Source organism: Caloenas nicobarica, chromosome 3, assembly GCF_036013445.1.
Source record: "Caloenas nicobarica isolate bCalNic1 chromosome 3, bCalNic1.hap1, whole genome shotgun sequence".
Taxonomy (NCBI): domain Eukaryota; kingdom Metazoa; phylum Chordata; class Aves; order Columbiformes; family Columbidae; genus Caloenas; species Caloenas nicobarica.
Genome location: NC_088247.1, coordinates 108,862,609 through 108,883,143, shown reverse-complemented (window position 1 = coordinate 108,883,143; position 20,535 = coordinate 108,862,609). Strand labels below are relative to the sequence as shown.

Here is a 20,535-nt window from a genome sequence, read left to right as displayed (position 1 = left end):
GGTGGAGTCACCATCCCTAAAGGTGTTTAAAAAGATGATGGTTCTTAGGGACATGGTTTAGTGCCAGAGTTAGGTTATGGTTGGACTCTATGATCTTGAGGGTCTCTTCCAACAAAAATGATTCTATGATTCTGTGATTCTAAGCATGGGATCTAGCTCTCTGCTCCAGGGGAAAACTCAGCTCCATTATTCAGGACTGACCCACAGGGCTAGCCTGCCCAAAAACATGCCACTTTCCCTCCCCTCCACACCTCCCAAGGCTTGGCAGAGCCCTGGCAGTGGACAGCCACAACGGCGCTGCCAGCCCTACCATGTGCCAGGTGTCCTGGACAATGCCAGCTTTCTCTGACAGGATCTCGATGAGCTGCTGGGCCTCCCCTTCGCTGAACACCATGCTGCTGACAGTGGACACAAGCGTCTTGTAGGGCAGGTAGAGGGGCCCGTCTGAGTCTGCGGGTGCTAGGGAGGAGAAAGGAGAGATTGGGACCACTCGAGTTGATGGCAGAGCTGAGTAGCATCATCTCAGTTGGTTTTATTATACTGTTACTATTTTTAATACAAATGTTTATTAAAAAAAATCAGCATTACAATGGAACAAAGACAGTAGCTTGTTCTCTGTCTTTCTGAGGCAAACAAATAATTCTATCTTGGGCTTTTCTTGCCAATTCCTGTATGATCCCAGCAAATTAAAGCTATTAGCAAAAAATTTTCCCAATCCTGTCCATTTTAATCTAGTTTTTCTCTGATCTTAATGAATTCTCATAAATTCCTCTAGGTCAGGGATGAGGAACCTCATTGAGGGCTAAGCAGACCTTTCTGAGTCTTCTAAATGACTCCATATTAGCATACACGAGAAGAAATCGAATTACCATAGGTTGTATGGAATTAAAGTCCTCGGGTCTCAGAGTGCCTGTTCTGTTTTTGCTTATAGCTTATTGCCATGTTTGGACTAGGTTTCACAAGAGAAAGGACTTTTCTTTCTGAACATCATAAAGATTTGCCTTATTATTGTCCAGATTCTCATCCTTTCATGGCATGTTTGTTGGACGGGGCTCTGAGCAACCTGATCTAGTTGAAGATGTCCCAGGTCATTGCAGGGGGGTTGGATAATCTTTGGAGGTCCCTTCCAACCCAAACTGTTTTATGATCCAACTCCACAAGTGCTATTTCAAACCAGCATCCAGCCAGATTTCCTCAGTCAAGTTTGATACCTCTCTAATTGAAGGCAATAAGAGAACTGCTGAAGACAACACTCAACCACATGCATGTGCTTCTCGAGCCAGCTGTCACCTCTGCCTGGCTGTACTATGGGTCCCAACACCCCCGCACTGTCCTCCATCAAACTGAGTGATTCCCAGCAGAGGTTGGGCATACTTTGCCAATGCCAGAGAGCAGAGACATGTTGGACATCAGCAGCTGGACCTAACCATGATACAACCTTGCTGAGAGACATCACGCCACGCAGTGGTGCCAGCAATGCAGAGTGGACTAAGGCTCTGCCTTTCACCAGGCAGGTTTGTTCCCACTCTTTGCTAATGGAACAGCATGACTCCAACACTCTTCCCACCCCTCTGCTAACCTGAGAAAATCAAGTAGTATCAGGGACCACAATGCTGTAGCAGGACCACAGTGTATATAGTCATGATGGATACAGGACAGCAGGCAAGGGGTTTAGGAGTTCCTGCACAGTATCTATGGCCCAGTGTGCTCATTTTCCCTGAAAATCTCAGAAGAAAAAGCAGTTTGGATGCCAGTAGCTCCAGAGCCTCTAAAGCCATTGTTAACACAAGGGTATGCTGAACACAGAGCTTGGATACTCCAAGCAGCAAGGTCAGAGAAGAAGGATGAGGTGCCGCAGGCATTGGAGCAGAGATTCCCCTGCAGCCTCTGGAGAGGAGACCACACTGGAGCAGGGGAAGGTGTGAGGAGGAAGGAGTGGCAGAGAGGAGCCATCATGGACTGACCATGGCCCCCAGCAGTTGCGAGGGAAGGAGTGGAGTTGAGCCTGGGGAGAGGGGCAGGGGGGAAAGTTGCTGTTTTCATTTCATCTTTCTCATCTATTTTAATTGGCAATAAATTAAATTCATTTCACCAAGCTGAGTCTGTTTTGCCTGTGATAGTAATTGCCAGGTGATTACCCTGTCTCTATCTTGACCCATGAGCTTTCCTATCTTATTCTCTGTCTCATCCTATTGAGGAGGGGAACTAAGAGTGGCTGGGTTGGCATCTGGCAGCCAGTCACAGTCAGCCCACCACAGCAACAGAGCTCTGGAGCCCTCAGTACAGGAAAGACATGGACCTGTTGGAGAGAGGCCAGAGGAGGCCACAGAAATGATCAGAGGGATGGAACAGCTCTGCTGTGAGGACAAGCTGAGAGAGTTGGGGTTGTTCGGCCTGGAGAAGAGAAGGCTCTGGGGAGACATTATTGCAGCCTTTCAGTATTTAAAAGGTGCCTATAAGAAAAATAGGGACAGACTTTTTAGCAGTGCCTGTTACAACAGGACAAGAGGTAATGGTTTTAAACTAAAGGAGGGGAGATTCAGGCTAGACATCAGCAAGAAATTTTTTACAATGAGGGTAGTAAAATACTGGCCCAGGTTACCCAGAGAGGTGGTCGATGCCCCATCCCTGGAAACATTCAAGGCCAGGCTGGACGGGGCTCTGAGCAACCTGATCTAGTTGAAGCTGTCCTTGCTCATTGCAGGGGGTTGGACTAGATGACCACTGAAGGTCCCTTCCAACCCAAACTGTCCTATGATTCTAATGCATCAGATCCCCTGGCCTGGTCCCACTAGGCAGAGGGTCCCACCAAGCAAAATTTTTCCCATCTCCCAGCAGCATTGCACAAGCAAGCCTTGCACAAGGCAGACACGATGCAAAGCCCACCTTGCAGCTGGCAAATGGAGCCGGGATAGCCTGCCAAGCTTCAGCAAGAGGAAGCCTATACCTATGCTGAGCCTACTTGCAGGGTTGGAAACCTTGCACTTTGCTGAAGAATGCAGCAAAACAAGAAGCAGCTGCATGGCAAAGCTGCCATGGAAAAGCACAGCAGGGATGAAGGATCTGAGGAGCCACTTCTCAAACCCAAGGGGACACAGGAGACACAGATGGCCCATGTGGAGCCCCAAACCCCGGAGCTTACAGCCCAAATTGGATACCCACGCATATTTCATTGGGAGACTGTGGCTCCTGCTATCACAGGTAACAACCTGGGATTCGAGTACACACTAAGCAGTTGCAAGTAAGTCTTTGTGCAATGCAGGAGGCTAAAAAGAAACCACACAAGAGAAAAATACCCCAAGCCACTCTTTTCAGGTTTGTCATTTGTTTCAGTGCTGAACACATGTCTTTGAACATTTTGAACACCCATTTTTATCTGCCATGGGATAATTTGTTGCTTCTGCCTTTGAGGAGGAGAGACCACAGCTGCTGAAAGGCTGCCCACAATACCTTGGTCAAACTGCAGCCAGCTTTGTGGCACAAGCAAGACCAACATTGAAAAATTCCAGCAATTATGACATCACTCATGACTTTTAAGACAAGCAGGATCGGCACTTCATACCCAAAGGAGTAGATATTTGGAGCAGCCAAAAAAACTCGCAACTTAACAAGCGTTAACAGTTCACCTCCCATCCACATTCTCTTCATTGTTACAGCTTGGATTTAGGGCCGTTTTTCAGTGTTAGAGAAGCGCATCCCTGTGTGCACATGCCAAAGCAGTCACCTCCAGTTTCCCCAACATCTTCACTGCAATATTCTCCAGCAGTGGCTGCTCAAACCGTTTCAAATCTCATCACTATGTGGAGATGGCCTTTAGTAAAATCCTTTCCTCAGACGAGCAGACACAAGGGTTTAAACTCAACTAGACCAGCCGCTGGCAAAATGTCCAGCTGAGCAGCAGGCCCTCTTCTAAAACAGAGTGTTGAAACTCCCAGGTCACACAGCCGTCTACCTAGGTTTGGATGTGCTGGAGAAGGTTAGCAAGTAGGGGTTGTCTTTTTGTTTGGGTGGGGGTTTTTTTTGTAAATAAAGAAATTAAACCTAGCACACTAAATCACATTGTTGAGAACACCTGAGAGATTTCTCCCACACGTCTATGTGAGGACACTTCTACAGGTCTGAAAGCATGCACATTTTTAGTGCCTATAATTATCACTTAACCAAAAATAAAACCAAAACTGCTCACATTGGTGCAATAAAAGGCAAGAATCTAGCTACAGAGCTGTTTCTCCCCACCCTACCACCTTCTTTAATCTCTTCCATCTCCAAGTCAATCAAGTGAGGTACAAATGATGACAGGCAAGTCTTCCCTGCCCTGTGACATATCCAAAGTCACTTCCCTCTAACTATCCTTTGATCAACTCCCCACAGTATGAAATCCTTTCTAATCCGCTCTCCTCCAACAGGCTGTTTTTCACCTTCATTGAAGAAGGAAGAAACTGTAGCAGTGACCCAACTCCCCATAGAAGAAGAGTAGTAGAGGTCTTGTGTGCTTCTAATAGTAAGGAGTGGAAGGGGAAAACACCTCGTCTTGGCTTTCCACCTAGATGTCTGGCACCCTGGCAGCTGCGCCCTCTCCCAGGACAGGTACGCGCACCTCCCATCCATTCTCACTATGTGAAGCTGCTCAGAGACCCGCAATGCAACAGCAAATCCATGAGGAATCTGTAACTCTCCAACATCTGTATGCTGGACCAAGTATCTAAGCAACAAGCAGGGGTACTCAATGCAGGAGGCAACACATTACAGAGTGAACACAAGTCAATAAACCTTGAGTTCAACTCTACTCCCCACTAGAGAGTACTACAGTCTAGTGTACGCTGTACTACAGTCTAGTGTATTCCCCTTGGCATACATGGTCCATCTCACCAGAGACAGTCTTTCTACAACACTGAAGAAGACAAAGAGATCTCAGAATGGGACAGCTCCATTTTACCAGCTGCAAGGTGCCCTGCTGGCTTATTCGATGGGGATACTTGCAGAGGAATTTGGCCTTACCTGACTCACTCTTCTTCTTGGATGCAGCCTTCTTCTTGACAGGTACATCATGCTTCTGTTCCTCATGGGTCAGAAGAGCATCAATTTTCTTGATGGCGGTGGAGCTGACAACTGGAGCACTTTGCTGCGTGCCAACCGGTAGAATGGCCACAACAGGCACCTCCTTAGGGGTTGCCTCCAAGACAGGAGAACTTTTGGGGACACTGACAGGAGATGAAGCCAATACCGGGCTAGGAGCAGGCTCTACCTTTGCCACCTTCTTTTCCTTCTTCCTCTTCTCCTTAGGTGATGGAGCGGGTTTCTCCTTTTCCTGGGAGGCCACTGACACTGCTGTGACTGGAGACTCAACAGTTACAGGCTCAGGCACCACAGCAGGCTCAAGAACCACATCCTTGGGAGAGTCTGTCACTTCCTGAGTCAGCTGCTGCTCCGGGATCTTTCCATTAGGTTTCTCTTCCTTTTTCTTTGCTTTTCCTTTTTTCTCAACAGGTTTCTCTTTCTTCTTTTTCTCTATTTTCTGCTGCTGGGTCTTCTCAAGCTCTTTGCGTTGCTTGGCCAAGGCTTCCTCATAAGATGTCTCCTTCATGGAGAAGGTCGACACCAGGAAGATCCCGATGGCTGATATCACCATAAAACCTCCAAAGACCATAACACCCAGCGTCTGAGGGTCGTACACGTCCATCCTGCCTTATTTTTCTGTGCCTGCAAGACATCAGAACAACAGTTAGTAGAGGGGAAAAAAACCCTGATGCAACGGCCCCTCTAAGCAGGGAGTTCTGTATGGACATCTATGTCTCTAAATGGCACCATGCATTGAAAAGACAAACACTCAAGATTCATAAAGCTCTGGTGCAGGCAGCTTGCCTACACACCCCCAAGTTTGTGCTCCTCCACTTCCACTACATTGCTTATGCACAGGGGTCCCATTGTACTGCAGCAACTAATTGCATTGGCTGCAGCAATCTCCAGAAGAACCAAAGAAGGGGAAGAAAAAAAACAGGGATGCAATCAGTGCAATCAGAGACAGACATGAGCAACTACCCATTACATGTCCAGTGGGATGGTTTTGCATGACCCTAGACAGTAAATGCAGCCCTGTAGCAGTAAGAGAACCCATTTTCAGACTGTTTGGTGCAGGCTGGCCAAGAGTTGGGCTCTCCCTGGACCATCTAGCCTTTTCATTGCACCCAGATGCACATCCAGGTCTAAACTCTGGAGTAAAACATCCCCCTGGAAAGAGAGAATATGCACAGAAGAGCTTTTCCCACCTTTGCTGCAGCCCTGGACTTTTCCCTCTGTCACCTGCAACCTGCCCAGCCTGGTGGAAAGGACACATGGTGACTGTGTCCCACTGGGCAGCTGCTCCCAGTTCACAGCAAAGAGCAGTAACCCAGCAATGATGCTGCACGCGCAGACACCATAGAATCATAGAATAGTTTGGGTTGGAAGGGACCTTCAAAGCTCATCTAGTCCAACCCCCCTGCAATGAGCAGGGACAGCTTCAACAGATTAGGTTGCTCAGAGCCCCGTCCAGCCTGACCTTGAATGTTTCCAGGGATGGGGCATCTACCACTTCTCTGGGCAACTTGCGCCAGTGTTTCACCACCCTCATTGTAAAAAATTTCTTCCTCATGTCTAGCCTGAATCTCCCCTCCTTTAGTTTAAAACCATTACCCCTTGTCCTATCTCCGCCCATGCAGAGAATCAAGTTATGGCCATTTCCTTGAGATGTAAATACCAATAAAAGTCAGAAATTCAAGCTAAAAACCAATACCAACAATAACAACAAAAAAGCATGGTCATTAATTATCTCATCTCCTCAACAGATGCCCGCAGGAAGAATTTAGACTTGCAAACAGAGTGCTGGATGTGGCACTTCTCTTTTCACCTCTGCTATGAGCTGATGGGCAAACTGGGCACAGGGTCCTTCCTACTGTCCTCTCCAGCCTCAGTTTCTCCACCCATAAGACAAGGAGCAGCAACACAGACCATACTGTCAGGTCTGAGCTCTGCCAGGCAGGGCACAGCCACACACACAGAAAGATGCTGCTATCTCCATTCTTCTTAATTGCTAATTGACTCTCTCCCATGTTTCAAAGTCAATCTCTTCTCTGCTGTCCCACTCATGTGTTTCTCCCATTAGGTCATCATCACCATGTGGCCCCAAGGTGGCTCATGAACCTCAAATGCTGCAACTGGGTGGTTAGTCTGCAATAGGGCACTTCACAGGAGGTGCCGAGCTGCAGTTTCTCATCATTGTGCCTCAAAACATAATCAGGAAAATACAGAGAGTCCTCAGCTACCAGAACTTCCCATCCCCACGCTTAACTGTAAACATTATCAAATTTCCTCTTTAAGAGGTTGTGGGTTGAGGAGGGAGGAAGGGGCTGAAGGGGAGGAGGCAAAAATAAGAATAAAACTAAGGAGATCAGCATCTTTTCAAAACCTCAGTCCTCACAGGGAGAGAACTCAAAGCCTTTTCCTTTCTAACAACCGCAGCAGTGAACTTGCAGATGAATCTGAAGCCCAAAGCCACTCGTGCAGTCAGAAGGTGACAGCGCAATTAAAAACTCTCCTCCAACACCCAAGCAGGGTGTGCAGAGCTGGAAGGAGCTGCTAAGTGTCCGCCTCTCACCAGAGATATCCACCTGCCTGGGGAGGGGTGTTTCAGCCAGCAGCCCAGCTCTCGCCCCTTCCCTCTCCAAGCACCCCCGGTGAAGTGGCAGAGCTGGCAGACAGGCAGGGGTGCTGCCCATGCCAGCCAGAACCAGCCTCCCCAGAAGGGCCAACCTTCTATCCCAGGGCACGGCTCGAGATCCCAGCTGATACTACAGGCATCGCTATTTCACGTCTGCCCCAGCCGTTTTGGGTTAAAGAAGTCTCAGCCTGCTCTATCCCAGCACATCGGGTGCTACCTCCAACTAGGTAGCAAAGCCAGCACTTTGGGGTCATCCCCACCAGGACAGACAGATTGTTTCTAACCTGCAGGGTAAAAAGGGCTGGGTTTCCTCTCCCTGGCAGTAAATAAAAAGTAGGGCTGGAGAACCAATACCCATGACCTTGTGCTGCTTTTAGGGCTACACTGAAGCACCCAGGAGCTGTTTTAGGGGCAGAACAAAGTGACCCGTGTTCCTCACCCAGCAACCCTGACACATTGGTTAAAAAAACCTCCCTTCCTGACCTCACACTGCCACAGATTCATATTTAGATAAAAATCTGCCACTTCAGCTTCAGGCAAGGGCATCACCAAGTGCTGGCAAATGCACTCCAACTCCACCAGCTGCTACTGCCACCTCCAAAGGCAGCTGGATGGAGCCCATGAAGGATGGGAATGGAGGAAAAAAATGAAACCTCTACAGAGGCATCCAGCATGCACGGGATGGATGAGAAAGGGTGGCATTATTACACAGAGACAAGGGTGGTGCAATGGGTGAGACAGCGGTGCTGGATGCAGTACCACGGTGCTGGAGCCATTCACCTGCCCCGCATCCCAGCCCACGTTGCTGTCCCTACATCCCACCTCACATTGCTGTCCCCACCAAAGCCCTTACAGGCAGAAGGTGTTTGAACCCCACGCTCCTTCTCACCTGCAGGCAGCCTCACCCAGCCTCACTGCAGTAAAAGCTGCCTGTACCTTGCCTCCTCTCAGGCTTTACAGCCAGGGTGAGATGATGCAGATTAGCATTAAAGTCCTTCCTAGCTAAACAAACAAAAAACCACCACACAATAAGCCCCCCTCACAAAACGAACAAACAAAACAATACACGAAAAAAGCTGCCCAGAGCACTAACCTAATGAAGCTGTGGACATCTCATACTTGCTGGAAGAGCAGGAGCAGCAGCAGGAGCTTGTGAAAGCAGCTGAGATGCCCTCACAGGCCACTCGCAAGCTCCCACCACTGCACCAGAGAAACCCCACACTGTTCCCAAGGGCAGGCCCACCAGGACAAAATCCAAAATGAAGACTGAGAGATACCAATTAGGCAGCAATTACTTCGAGCAGTGCTATCATGGCAAAGGGAAACTTTGGTCCTGTCTCAGCACTTGTGCCCTGCAGCCCACAGTGTAGGGCCAGTCCTGGCAGACCTGGCACTGACTCCAAGGAGCAAGTTCTACCAGTAGAGTTCCTCCTGTGGTTGAGACTTGGCATGGATAAGCCCAACAACTCGCTCAGGGAAGGGCCTATCACTCCAACGGTGCAAAGACAGCAGCAGGCTGTGCACTGCCACACACGCTTAAATCAAACCAGGCTGGCTTTGGCATTTGGGGGATAAGAAAAAGTCTTCCTCTGGGAACTTCCTGATGCATAAATGCAAGAAGCAATGCATTGCAGCATTAGCATCAGGAGCAAAGCTCTGCTTTGGCATTTCCTGACCTTCTTCACCCTTTTGAGGGCTGAAAGTTTGCTCCTGGATTTGCACAGCAAGACTCAGTTCCCCTCACAAGCGTAGCAGCAGGAGCATGCATGCCTTTGCCTCCAGCAGGAAAGCCCTACACATTTCCACCTGCGCAAGGCCTTAGCCAAGACACAGAAAAAACAGGGCAACAAAGGTACCACTGCTTATCTGCTTGTGGATAGTTTTGCAAGTATAGGTTCAGCATGACAACCAAGCTTTGAAGAGGCTTGAAGACTTCAGCATCCTCCCTTCCGTACCTTCTGGTCCCCCACACTACTTTGAACCTACAATGGCATTTTTCAATCTGATGCCCAGGCTGCCTTTGGAGAGGGTTTTGTGCCTAAGGGGTGAAGGGACACCACCAGCTATCAGAGTCCACGTTCAAAAAATCAAGTTCATGTCTGACACTGAGCACGTTTACCTGCACAAAGTTTCTTGAGCAGGATCATCCTCTACTCCTCACCCAGCCAAAACAGCAGAAATCATCACATATCTCCATATGCGAACTTCTTCCACAAAACAGCTTGTTCAAATAAAGCTGTTCACCACCACCAGAACAGGAGTAAGACAGACAACTGGTATTTCACTTAGCCTTCTCACATAAAGGAGCCAGCTGAAACACTGTGTTCAGACTCTTCTGTTCCTGTGGCTTTCTCTTGTTATTCATCAAACTTCCCAACGTCCCAGATAACAGTCCAGGAGACCTGACCTCCCTCACTACCCTGCATGGGCAGTCACCTCTGACCTGAGCAAAAGTCCAACTTGCCCTAAGGAAGCAAAACCGGTAAAGCACTCAGCCTTGCTGGTTTTTCAGCACCAAACAATTTCCAGGACAAACCAACCCACAGACACGTGGCATGACAGCACTGGGGCCGCTCTCAGTGCCTTGTGGTGGCATCTTCCAGGGACAGCTAAGTGTCAAAAACCAGGCTAGAGCATTCCCACCTGTTCAGTCTTTCCTCCCCTCTGTGACCACTTTCACGAAATCCACTACAAAAACCTTATTTATTTACACGGCCAAATGAAAACATATCTGTCATCTCCTGGTCTGGATGGGTGCTGCAGATGGGAAAGGTGCTCTTTGCAAGCAGGAGACTGTTCCTCCTGCAATCCAAGGCTTGCACTTTGCCATAGCATCAAAGTGGCATCTCAGAGCAATGTAGAAGAGGCGATGGGGTGTCAGTGGGCAGAGAACGAGAGAACTGGGTTCGTGCAGCCGGGCTGTGCATGGCTCGCAGCAACACCTGCCTGCAAAGCATTTGCAGCTATCTTTCGTCTACAGCACCTCCCAACAGGTTAAAAAAACAAAACAAATAAAAAGCTCTCCCCACCCTAAATACATACACACGAGTCAGTCGAAGCAGGCTGACACAAGTTTCCAGGCTGACATTTCAGCTTTTTCCAAAATGCAAAATTATCTCCCGGGCCATCATGGTGAGAAATGGGCAGCACCTAAGGGACTGGCCACTGTTTGGGGCGAGCACTGCCTGGTTTCCAGCTCAAAGAAATGAGGTCTTGTCTCCTTCCCCTGCCCCTGGTCTGCAGCTTCCCTCACCCAAAGGCAGCACGAAGGCAGAGACGTGGCCAGAGACAGTGTTCCTCCAACATAAAGGAGGGAGATGGCGATGGAAAGGGACCTGGGAGGCCCAATCCTGCTGACGGCAGGGCAGCCTGGCAGCAGGAGAAGGCAGCAGCACTGCCAGCAGATAAAAGACAATCACCAGATACCTCTCCTGGAGCTTCTCTCTCCATCCTGTTGCAATTGGGACAAAAATTAAAAACAAATGAGAAAAGCCCGTACACCGCGAGCAGATCCTGCCTGTGTCCCCTGCAGTCTCTGCTTAAAAACATTTTCTGCGTAAGTGACTGTGCATTTCCAGCCTTCTGGCAGCATGTGTTACTCTTCACAGCAACTCCAGCTCAGCCGTCGCACCAACTGTCAACAGTTACAGCTTGACTTAACTGAACGTGTCTTAGCACTCCATTAGCTCTTGCAGTGTGGCAGCAGCAGCCAGGGCCCTTGGCAGTGTTGCTAGCTCCCTTCCTAAGCCTCGGAGTGGAAGTAAAAAAAAAAGGGGGGGCAGAAAAAACCATATATATACACAAAAAGAGCATAATAGCACCGTAACAGAGCTACAGCTTGACTAATTTCTGCAGCAGCTATTACGAATTTTCTCTCCCGTCCCCAGCCCCAGGCACCGTTTCACCACTGGCCCTTATCAGCTTCTGCTCGGGGTTCACATCCCAGGTAGCACCTGCCTTGCTCAACTCCTTCCAGCCATTTCCCGGCGATGCGGGCAAGGGGAGGCCACTGCCATGGCTTCTGTGAAGAGGAACTCTGACATTTCAGGTGGGGAGGTTCCACGTGCCCTTCCCCAGCGGGAGGAGAAGTGGGGTGTCCGCCAGCAAACCCGCGGGAATGCTGGCAACATCCAGTTTGGAAAGACTCCGGGGCGGGGGGGGTCTCCGCTTATGGGGTCGCAACCTCTCTCCAAATGCTTTGTGCACCGCTGGACCCCGCACTACTGGGGGTGTCCCCCAGGCTGGGAGGGATTTTTAGGGTACTTAATTAAGGGGAAAAAACAAAAAACAAAAAAACCCAAAACGAACAACGGCCTGAGAGCTGCGACCTTTTGTAACCGCGCTTAATCAGATTAATGAATTTCATCAGGTCGGCGCTCGAGCAAGGCAGTCGGGCCGAGCGCTGCGGGGCGAGCGGCGATGCCCGCGGGGGGGGCGGTGCGGCCCCGCCCCGGCCCGGCCGGCCGCACGCGCCGCCATGCCGCACCGCCCTCGCCGCGGGCCATTCATCCGCCAGCCCCCCCCGCAAACGTGGCCAGACCCCAAACCCAGGATCCCATCCGCCCCCCGTCCTTCCCCGGTTCCGCGCGGGACACCCTCCCGTGCGTGGGAGCGGCGGGGCGAGGCGGCGGGGACGCGTGTAGGTGTCCCCACCCCGCTCCACGTCTGCTGACAGCCGGGGGGGGGGCGCCGGGCGGGGGGGGCGCCCCTCGCAGCGGGGAGCAGGCGGTGGGGGGAGCGGGTCCCACAGGGCGACGCTCCGGCGTGGAAGGGGCAGGGAAACGGGAGAAGGGAGAGTGACCGCCGCCTCCTACCCACCCGAGTCGGGTCACGGTCTCTCCTCGCCGCCGCGGCCGTGTGGAGTCGTGGCACTTTCCGCCGCTGTCTCGCCGGGGCTCGGCCGGCCCGCCCCGGCCCGCCCCGCCGCTCCGCGCTGCGCCGCGGGGCCCACTCAGAGCGGCGGGGCGGGCCGGGCCGGGCCGGGGCGGGAGGGCGCCGCCCCGGCACCGTGGGGCATGTAGTCCCCGGGTCACCCCGCGGGCGGAGGGCTCCCTTCCTCCGCCGTGGAGCGTTGCCCGGGGCTGGGCCGGGCGCTGGCGCAGCGGGAGAGCGCGGAGTTGCCAGCCGGGGAGGCGGACTGGAGGGTCGGTACCGAGCGCCCCGGGCTGGGGAAGCCTGTCAGACCTTTGCCCCAGCGGTGCTGGCGGGTTGAATTGGTCTGTGCCGGCTGTGGCTGAGAGTGTCAGCTCAAGCCCTAAAGCACGGATAGGAGAGGATGGATGGGAAACCTGGCTTGGTCCCTGCAAAGTGGGGGATGCTGGTTCATGCTCCAAACCCTCCTCACGTGCTGGGTGCGGGTGCCACGAAGCAGGTCACACCCTAAAGATACCTGCCCCCAGCGGGAGCCTTTCTCCAGGGCTTGCAGGTGTTGCGTGGTTAAACTGTGCTTGATCTGGTCCGTCATCCACCATCTCGTGGGTCCCAGGGCCGGGGCAAATCCATGCCCAGAGCTGCCCATGATGGCCAGTGGCACCCAGCATGGTGGCTGTCCCCTGGGCACACACCCTCTGTGTGCCTCCTGGATTGGCCATGACCTGTGGTGGGACAGAAGACATTGGAAGTGTATTACTCAAGCACCTGTTTGCACCAGAGGGAGTTAGCTGTCTAGAAGTGATTGGGATACCTTAGTACCTTGGAGATGAAAAGGGAAGGGTTCAAAGGGACTCCCTTCACATAGGAAGGGACTCACTGTTAGGCTGAACTGTTGGAGAAGAGCCAGGGCTCTCTGGGAGATGCTGTACGCTTCTGGTCTGTGCCATGAGAACAGGAGAGCCCTCTCTGACCAAAGGCCCATCTCCCCAGGAATGTGCTTCCAAAACCAACCCAGCACCTAGACACCCAACCAAGCAGGAGCCATAAACTGATAGAACAGAGGTTTGCTGCCTACCTGGTAGTTCAGAGATTGTGCTGGCTACACTTTTCACACAAAGTCGCACAAAAGGTCTAGGTTTGGGTAGGAGTATATCTCCTATGCCTCCACATCTGCAGCCTAGCTCAAAGCCATCTCTCTCTCTTTCCCGCTCCACCCTGGCCATGGTGTGGTGCACACTTCAGCTTCTGCACTTGCTACGCACTGACTGTGGAGTAAGAAATTAATTCGCTATAAAAGTGGTGGAGAAGGAGTGGTAATTTGACATCACAGGGCAGGCTGTCTGGGTCTTCCAGCCTCCTGCCATCTCTCTCCTTGCAGCCTGTTGTAGATGCTTGGGGCACCCATGTTATTGCATTTCAGTGACCAGACCTTTTCACCAGGTGGCAATCAGGGCTGCTCTCAGCAGCCTCTCTGGGGTTTACGTGAGTTGCTGCTGCATTGTTGCCCCTTGCACAGAGAACAGGCCATGCTATTGAGGCCAGGCTGGGGACAGGCAGCAAGCAGGTCCTGCCCACAGCCTGGTACATCTCGACACAACAGCAGGGAGAATAAGTGACTGTTTCATGCAGGCTGATGTCACGGAAGAAGAGAAAAAATATGCTAATGGAGAAACATTTTGACTAGTTATGATAATATGGTTTCTGCAGAGGGACCTGAAATAAGCACAAACATTTCTATTCTCAGCAGTCATGAGAACTTTGAGAGTTTTTTGGGGTTTCTACACGGTGCAGGCAAACCAGTCAGAGCAAGGCTCTCCACCACAGGCAAGACCTGGACTGGCAAAACCCACAAATGCGAAGGATGGATGTACGCAGGGAATGACCCCATGTTCAGCCCTTCAGGCAAAAGCACGATGGTTGGTGTCCAGTCCACAGTTCTCCCATGAGCATCAGCTGGTTAAACACACCAAGGACCTTCTCACAGTGAAACGCTCAGAAGCAGAGATGGGTCTGAACAGCACTGGTGTCCCAAGCCCCACAGATCCCCATTTCCCCAGCTGCAGCCACGGTGGAGCAGGTCACCCTGCCCAGCCACTCACCTTGCTGCGAGCATCCCGGGGGGGTGGGGGAGTTACCGCATGCCTGAGAGATGTGGGACTGGGGTCTCTTGAGTGCTCTTAGTGAAGCTTTTGCCATTTGCCCTGAGCACTTCATTATTCACCGGGGCAGGGACTAGCATGCACTGCCCCAGCCAGGCACCCAAGGCATGGGGATGTGGGCTCTCTCTTACTGTCTCTAGCCAAATGAGTAATTGATTGTCTGCTTCAGTGTGGAAAAACAATGAGGGCAGAGTGATGCACACATGTGAGGGGAAATGCATGTCAAGGAGTGAAACCTGGAGCAGACAGAGCTGGGATGTGAATATGGGTGTCCTCTGCCACCATGGCGTGGATGTGCTCAGAGAACAGCTCCCTCCCCAGCTGTGTTTCGGGTCTGCAGGCAGGTGTCCAAAACCCTTGCTTGCTTTCTGCTCACTGATACCTATGTGGTTCACAGCTGGTTCACCCCGCAGCACTCCTCCCAGCATCCACAGCCACCAGCTGGTCTGTTCTTGGTTCTTTCCCCCCATGTTTTTAGGACATTCAGCCTATACCTCCCACCACAGTGTTTTCCTCTGATTCTTGCACTGTACTGCTGATCCAGGCCATTGGGTCACAGAATCACAGAATGGTTGGGGTTGGAAGGGACCTCTGGAGATCATCTAGTCCAACCCACCTGCTAAAGCAGGTTCACCCAGAGCAGATTGCACAGGAATGTGTCCAGGCGGATTTTGAATGTCTCCAGAGGAAACTCCACAACCTCTCTGGGCAGCCTGTTCCAGTGCTCTGTCACCCTCAGAGTGAAGAAGTTTCTCCTCATGTTTAGATGGAACCTCCTATGCATGAGTCTGTGCCCATTGCCCGTCATCCTATCGTTGGGCACCACTGAGAAGAGTCAGGTCCCATCCTCTTGACACCCACCCTTGAAATATTTATAAACAGAAATAAGGTGCCCTCTCAGCCTTCTCTTCTCCACGTTGAACAGACACAGCTCCTATGTTATCAGTATAATTTGCTTTCACCCCATATTGAAGGAGTTCTCCCTAACTACTAATTCTTCCAACTCCTGCCCAGAGGCAGCATCCAGCCCAAATCCAGAGGTCTGTGTACCCTGTTATTAAAACAACCAAAGTGGTGGTGATTATCCACGGTCGTCTTCACTGCTATGAAGTTTTTCTTGGGTTCAATTTGAAAATCCCTTGCTCCAGGTAAAGTTTTTCAGTTCCTAGTTATTTTTGCATCTGCAAGTCTTTGGCCGTTGGTGAAGAAGCTGTTGTTTAGCCCTGGAACGGCTCCAAATCTTTCCACTGGATGTATTAGTTATCCTAAATTCATGACCATCACTGAGGTATTTTTAGCTCTGCACAGCAGTTGTGAAACAAACCCTGCCACAAGGCAGGGGGACAGTCTGCAGGACTCCCTGAGGTCCCTCGCAGCCCTGCTCCTTCCTTCTGAAGGTCCAGGCACAATGATGCAGATGGCCATGAAAGCCCACCTAGGGAGCCAGCCAGGACTGTGACCAAGTGGGGGACCCCACCCCCATGCAATCCATGTCCAGGCTGCAGCTGAACACGCAGACAGGCATGGCTTGTGTTTTCTTACAGGACAAGGGCCAGCTCTGCCTAGGCTCAGTGGTTATTTCAATCCTGAGCCCTTGGGGAGGTGGGGAGCTCCCTGCCACCCTTGTTCCCACTGTGGAACTGCTACAGAAACATGCCACAAAAGCTGGTAGGAGTGAGAGCAGAGGAGTCCTTTGCTCCAGGCTTGCCTGCTTGCCTGCACCATGGACATGATGCTGTGTTGTCCACTAGCTGGGCTGATCCTCCAAGCGGCCCCACATCCACACTCGATCCCTTCAGAGTCTGGAAGCAGGCTCTCCTTTTTTATAAAAGCAGGGATCAGTACATCTGGCCTCCTCTCAGCTCCCTGGCTGTCCCTCCTACGTGTCTTGCCAAGCTCTCCCTGGTCTGGGTTTAATAAACAGCAGCTCTGCTCCAGTGATGGAAACTGGATGCTGCAGTGGAGCATGGTGCAGGGCCATGATGTGACCACTGGGATGTTGCAGCAAGAGCTTCTGGGATGTTCCTCTCCCTCCTCAACTATGATTCTGTGGTGGCACAGGTGAGGTTTGTATTAGAAAATGTACCACTTAATTGCACAGATGCTGAAGATGGGCATCGAGTTTTTCAAGGACGGAGCCACCGCAGAGTCAAGGATGGGTTTTGGTGGAAGCCAGGTTCCTCAGGTGGCTCCTACTTTGAGGATCTCTCATGGGCTGGGGAAAAGTGCTGATGTGGCACACATGAATTTTGGAGATGAGGCCACAGTAGTTGGCAGTAATGTCATGTGACTTGCAAACTAAGTTTGGGGGAAGCTCCCTCTAAGATAGGAGTCACAGTTATATGGGAGAAGAATTGCTCTTGGTCAGTTGGGGTTTCATGCAGGACCTGAGAATGGCCATCTTTCTCCAAAGTCAAAGAAGGAGTGGATATCTCATGAGCGGAGCAGTTATAACTTGAGGGCAGGATGAAATTCAGTAGTGCCAAGGGCAAGACCGTGTACCTGGAGACACAGTGAAGCCCAGGGGAATCCCTGCACAGGAAAGAGAGGGCTGCAGGAGAGAAGGACCTGAGTGTGCTCAGGTGAGGGTGTTCAGGGCACAAGAGGGAAACCTGCCATACCAGAAATCACTCCAGACTCCTGGTGGCATTGTCCTTGGACCTCTCCTGGATGGTGGCTGCAGTTCTAGTTGCTCATTTTCAGAAGAGGAAGCTAATCGCTCCAGGAGCAGCTGACGAATAGGGCCCGGGGCCATTAGGAAATAAAGACTAGGAGTTATGAAGGAAACCAAGAGTTTAGCTATTCACCTTACCAAAATGAAGGTCAAGAGGGAAGATGATGGGAAGCGTGCTAGGGAACAGCAAAGGGTTGAGTCTGTGCTGATAGGGAAACACGTGGGTACCAAACCACAGGTTTTCAACGTGCAAAACAAGGCTGCTGGTGGGGCCTTGTGCTCCTTGTGCACATGGGAAGTGTGAGCACAGAGCCCCTAAACACAGCCGCCACAGAGCGAACATGTTTATGGAAAGAATATCACAGCACAACTGTCCTCAGTGGAGGAGTCCTCAGCTGCATGAGCCAGTAGCTGCTGGTCAGCCCCTGCTCTTGTACTAACACCTCCACCTAGTCACGAGGAGCATGTCTGTACTTTATCTTATTCTTTCCCTCCCCTTTCTAGCCACTTCAGTCTGCAGAAATGGCAACCAGAAGCCAAAATTCAATGACTTCGTCTTTGGGTCCACTGACAATCAAACTATGACAGAAGTAGATGGCATTGATGAGGAGCTTAGAGTTAAATTAGCCAATGAAGGGTTTGAGAAGGTAAATTCTTTCCTCCCCAGCTACTTTCCCACTGGTCTCATCAAGAACATCACATTCTTGTGATATACTTTCTTCTCCCCTCCTGGCCATAACTGGGCTCCCACTGTCTCAGTCCATGTGAAATCTGCTGGAAGATTGCTCCAAGCCATTTCAAGGCATTATGACATGCAGTTTGCAATGGGCAAGGTCAAATATCTGTGTGGTTCATCAGTTCCTCCACCCTTCTTTGGAGAGGTTTTAAGTAGAACTTAAACCTGTTCTATTGGAGAATTTACTTAAACAGACTTATCTCCACAGAGGGATGGTTGTGAAGCTATATCACCTCCTGTGGCTCAGCCAGCAGTGACTGAGTGTTAACCAGCTGATTTCGGACCTCCAGACTCATCTTCTAGGGATAAGGCTTGACACCAAAGAGATGTGCCAACCAGTAAGTTCAGCTTGTCAGTTGCATGCCTGACCAGACCCACTCTGCAAGAAGTTCCTGCTCTTCATGGCACTCAGGAGCCCCTGATTAATCACTCTATATATGTGTGTGTGTGTATGTCTGTCTTGTTGGCACTTCGAAAATATTTCATGTTCTACTCTTAATTTTCTCTCACAACTTTGCATTGTTTCGGTTCAGAAAAATCCTTGGTGGGAGGAAAGAAGAAACAGGTGGGCAACTGGCATAAGGATATGCTAGACGGGCTTGGATGGCTTGAGATACCAGAGCTGTGCACCTTAGCCTGTGCCAGAAGTTAACGTTCCCTTTGCTGTGATGGCAGGGATGCAATGGCATCTCTTGATGCACCATGTTCCTGGCTGCTCCTGATCTTGGTCCAGCACATGCCATGGTCCCTCAAGCCTCACATCAAAGCTTGGGCTTTTTGAAAGTTTCCGCACAGCTAAGCCAGACACCGGAGAACTGCAGGGCTGTAAGACGAGCTCTCTATAGTCTCAGCAGCAGCCTGAGGTCCCTCAGGAAGGGCAGCATGCAGACTGACCATAGCTGGATCCATCCCGATGTAAGCTGCGCTCTGTGATGCTGCAGTGAGTGGAAAGCTGTATTACTGTGCCAGAGCAGGCTTGTAACGTGAAAAACCAGCCTAAGGGCAAAGCCAGGAACACAAGTTAATTTGGGAACACAATGGTTATGCTAATCAAAACACCTTCCAGAGAAGAAGGCAAGGAAATTACCTAATCTCTCTGACCAGTGCCCAGTCAGCAGGAGCAGGGCTATATACAGCTCGGAAGAAAGGGCATTCCCATCTGAGCAAGGAGAAAAGCATGAGGAGCTCTTTTCTCCAGACTCTCTTCATCCACATTGGATGCAGGAGAGACCCTCTCTTCCCATCCCCAAACTGGCTTCAGGTCCAGATAATTTTATGTCTCTCTTGAAAGTTTGGCTGGACACAAACTGGCATAACTCCAGGAGCTGGAACTTAACAAGAAACTTCTTCAGAACTTACAAAATAATACTAGATGCATTGCAGTAATTCAGGGGCATGCAGTTTGTCTTGCTCCACTGCCAACAGATTGCAATGGGGCAATTGCTGGCAATATCAAGGGAACTCTTCTTGCTTTCCGTGCATAACCTTAGCAGGGTTCATTCTCCGTCACCTCAATCAACATATGGAAATTGTAATCCAACTGAAAGCAGCCCAGGAAGGAACTCCTAACATGCCAGGAACAAATAAAGCTCCCAGGTTTGAGAAATCCCAGGGCATGGCCCCAGATGGAGAATTTCAGGTATTTTAGGGATGCTACCACTACAGAGCACAAGAAGATATAAATGCACTTGCAGGATTAAATAAAAAGCCACAAAGTACTTCTGGCTTAAAATAAACATGCCTCTTCTGAGGACAAGCTTCTCTGGTTGAAGCTCTCCCATATTCACAAACCTCTGCTTGTTGCAACCACATCTCAGATGTGAAACTGGTGCAACACCTCTGCTCCCCCGGTTGAAGCAGCCTTTGGGGAGAACAGAGGCATTTGCTGCCTGCAAGTACCTTTTGCCTGGTGCAACGGGAATAAAGCACAGGAAAGAAGTCCATGTCTTCAGCTGTACACATGAGAGAGAGTGTGTCCACACTGGTATCGCGTGTGGATGGCAACACCAGTTGGGGACTGAGTCAGAAGGGTGACTCTCTGGCTTGTGACACCAAGAAATTGCAGGCATAGACACTCTGCAGGAGTACACACACTGCAGTAAAGACAAAACTAGGCTTACGTGATCCATACGTCTACTTCCCATCAACAGCTAACCTCCAACCAATCTAGCAAGTGGCCGTAAGCTTCAAAGATATCAACGCAAACAGGAGAGGTACCCAGAGAGGCCACGAGTGCTTTGGTTATGTGAAAGCCAGGACAAGCAGTCAGGGACGGGGCTGAACACTGCATGGGAAGAGCAGCAGGGGTGGCCTGGTTTCCCACCCAGCAAGAGCTGCACAGCAAAGCCTGAAGGCCATGTACCCCAGAAGGTCAAAGGGAAGAGGGAACTCAAAGCAC

At 50.8% G+C, this 20,535-nt stretch overlaps 1 protein-coding gene across 2 annotated transcripts in view; it reads right to left on the bottom strand.

Annotated features, from left to right (window-relative positions):
• RRBP1 (ribosome binding protein 1) overlaps positions 1-12,600 on the bottom strand; it is a 33,736-nt gene extending 21,136 nt beyond the window's left edge. For both annotated transcript variants that reach the window (XM_065631926.1, XM_065631927.1), the window contains exons 1-3: positions 12,515-12,600; positions 4,999-5,700; positions 311-459 (exon numbers count right to left, since the gene is read on the bottom strand). In XM_065631926.1, coding sequence (XP_065487998.1) covers positions 311-459; positions 4,999-5,680 — 831 coding nt within the window. In that variant the 5' untranslated portion in view covers positions 5,681-5,700; positions 12,515-12,600. The remainder of the gene's footprint in view (positions 1-310; positions 460-4,998; positions 5,701-12,514) is intronic.
• Positions 12,601-20,535: the final 7,935 nt, after the last annotated feature.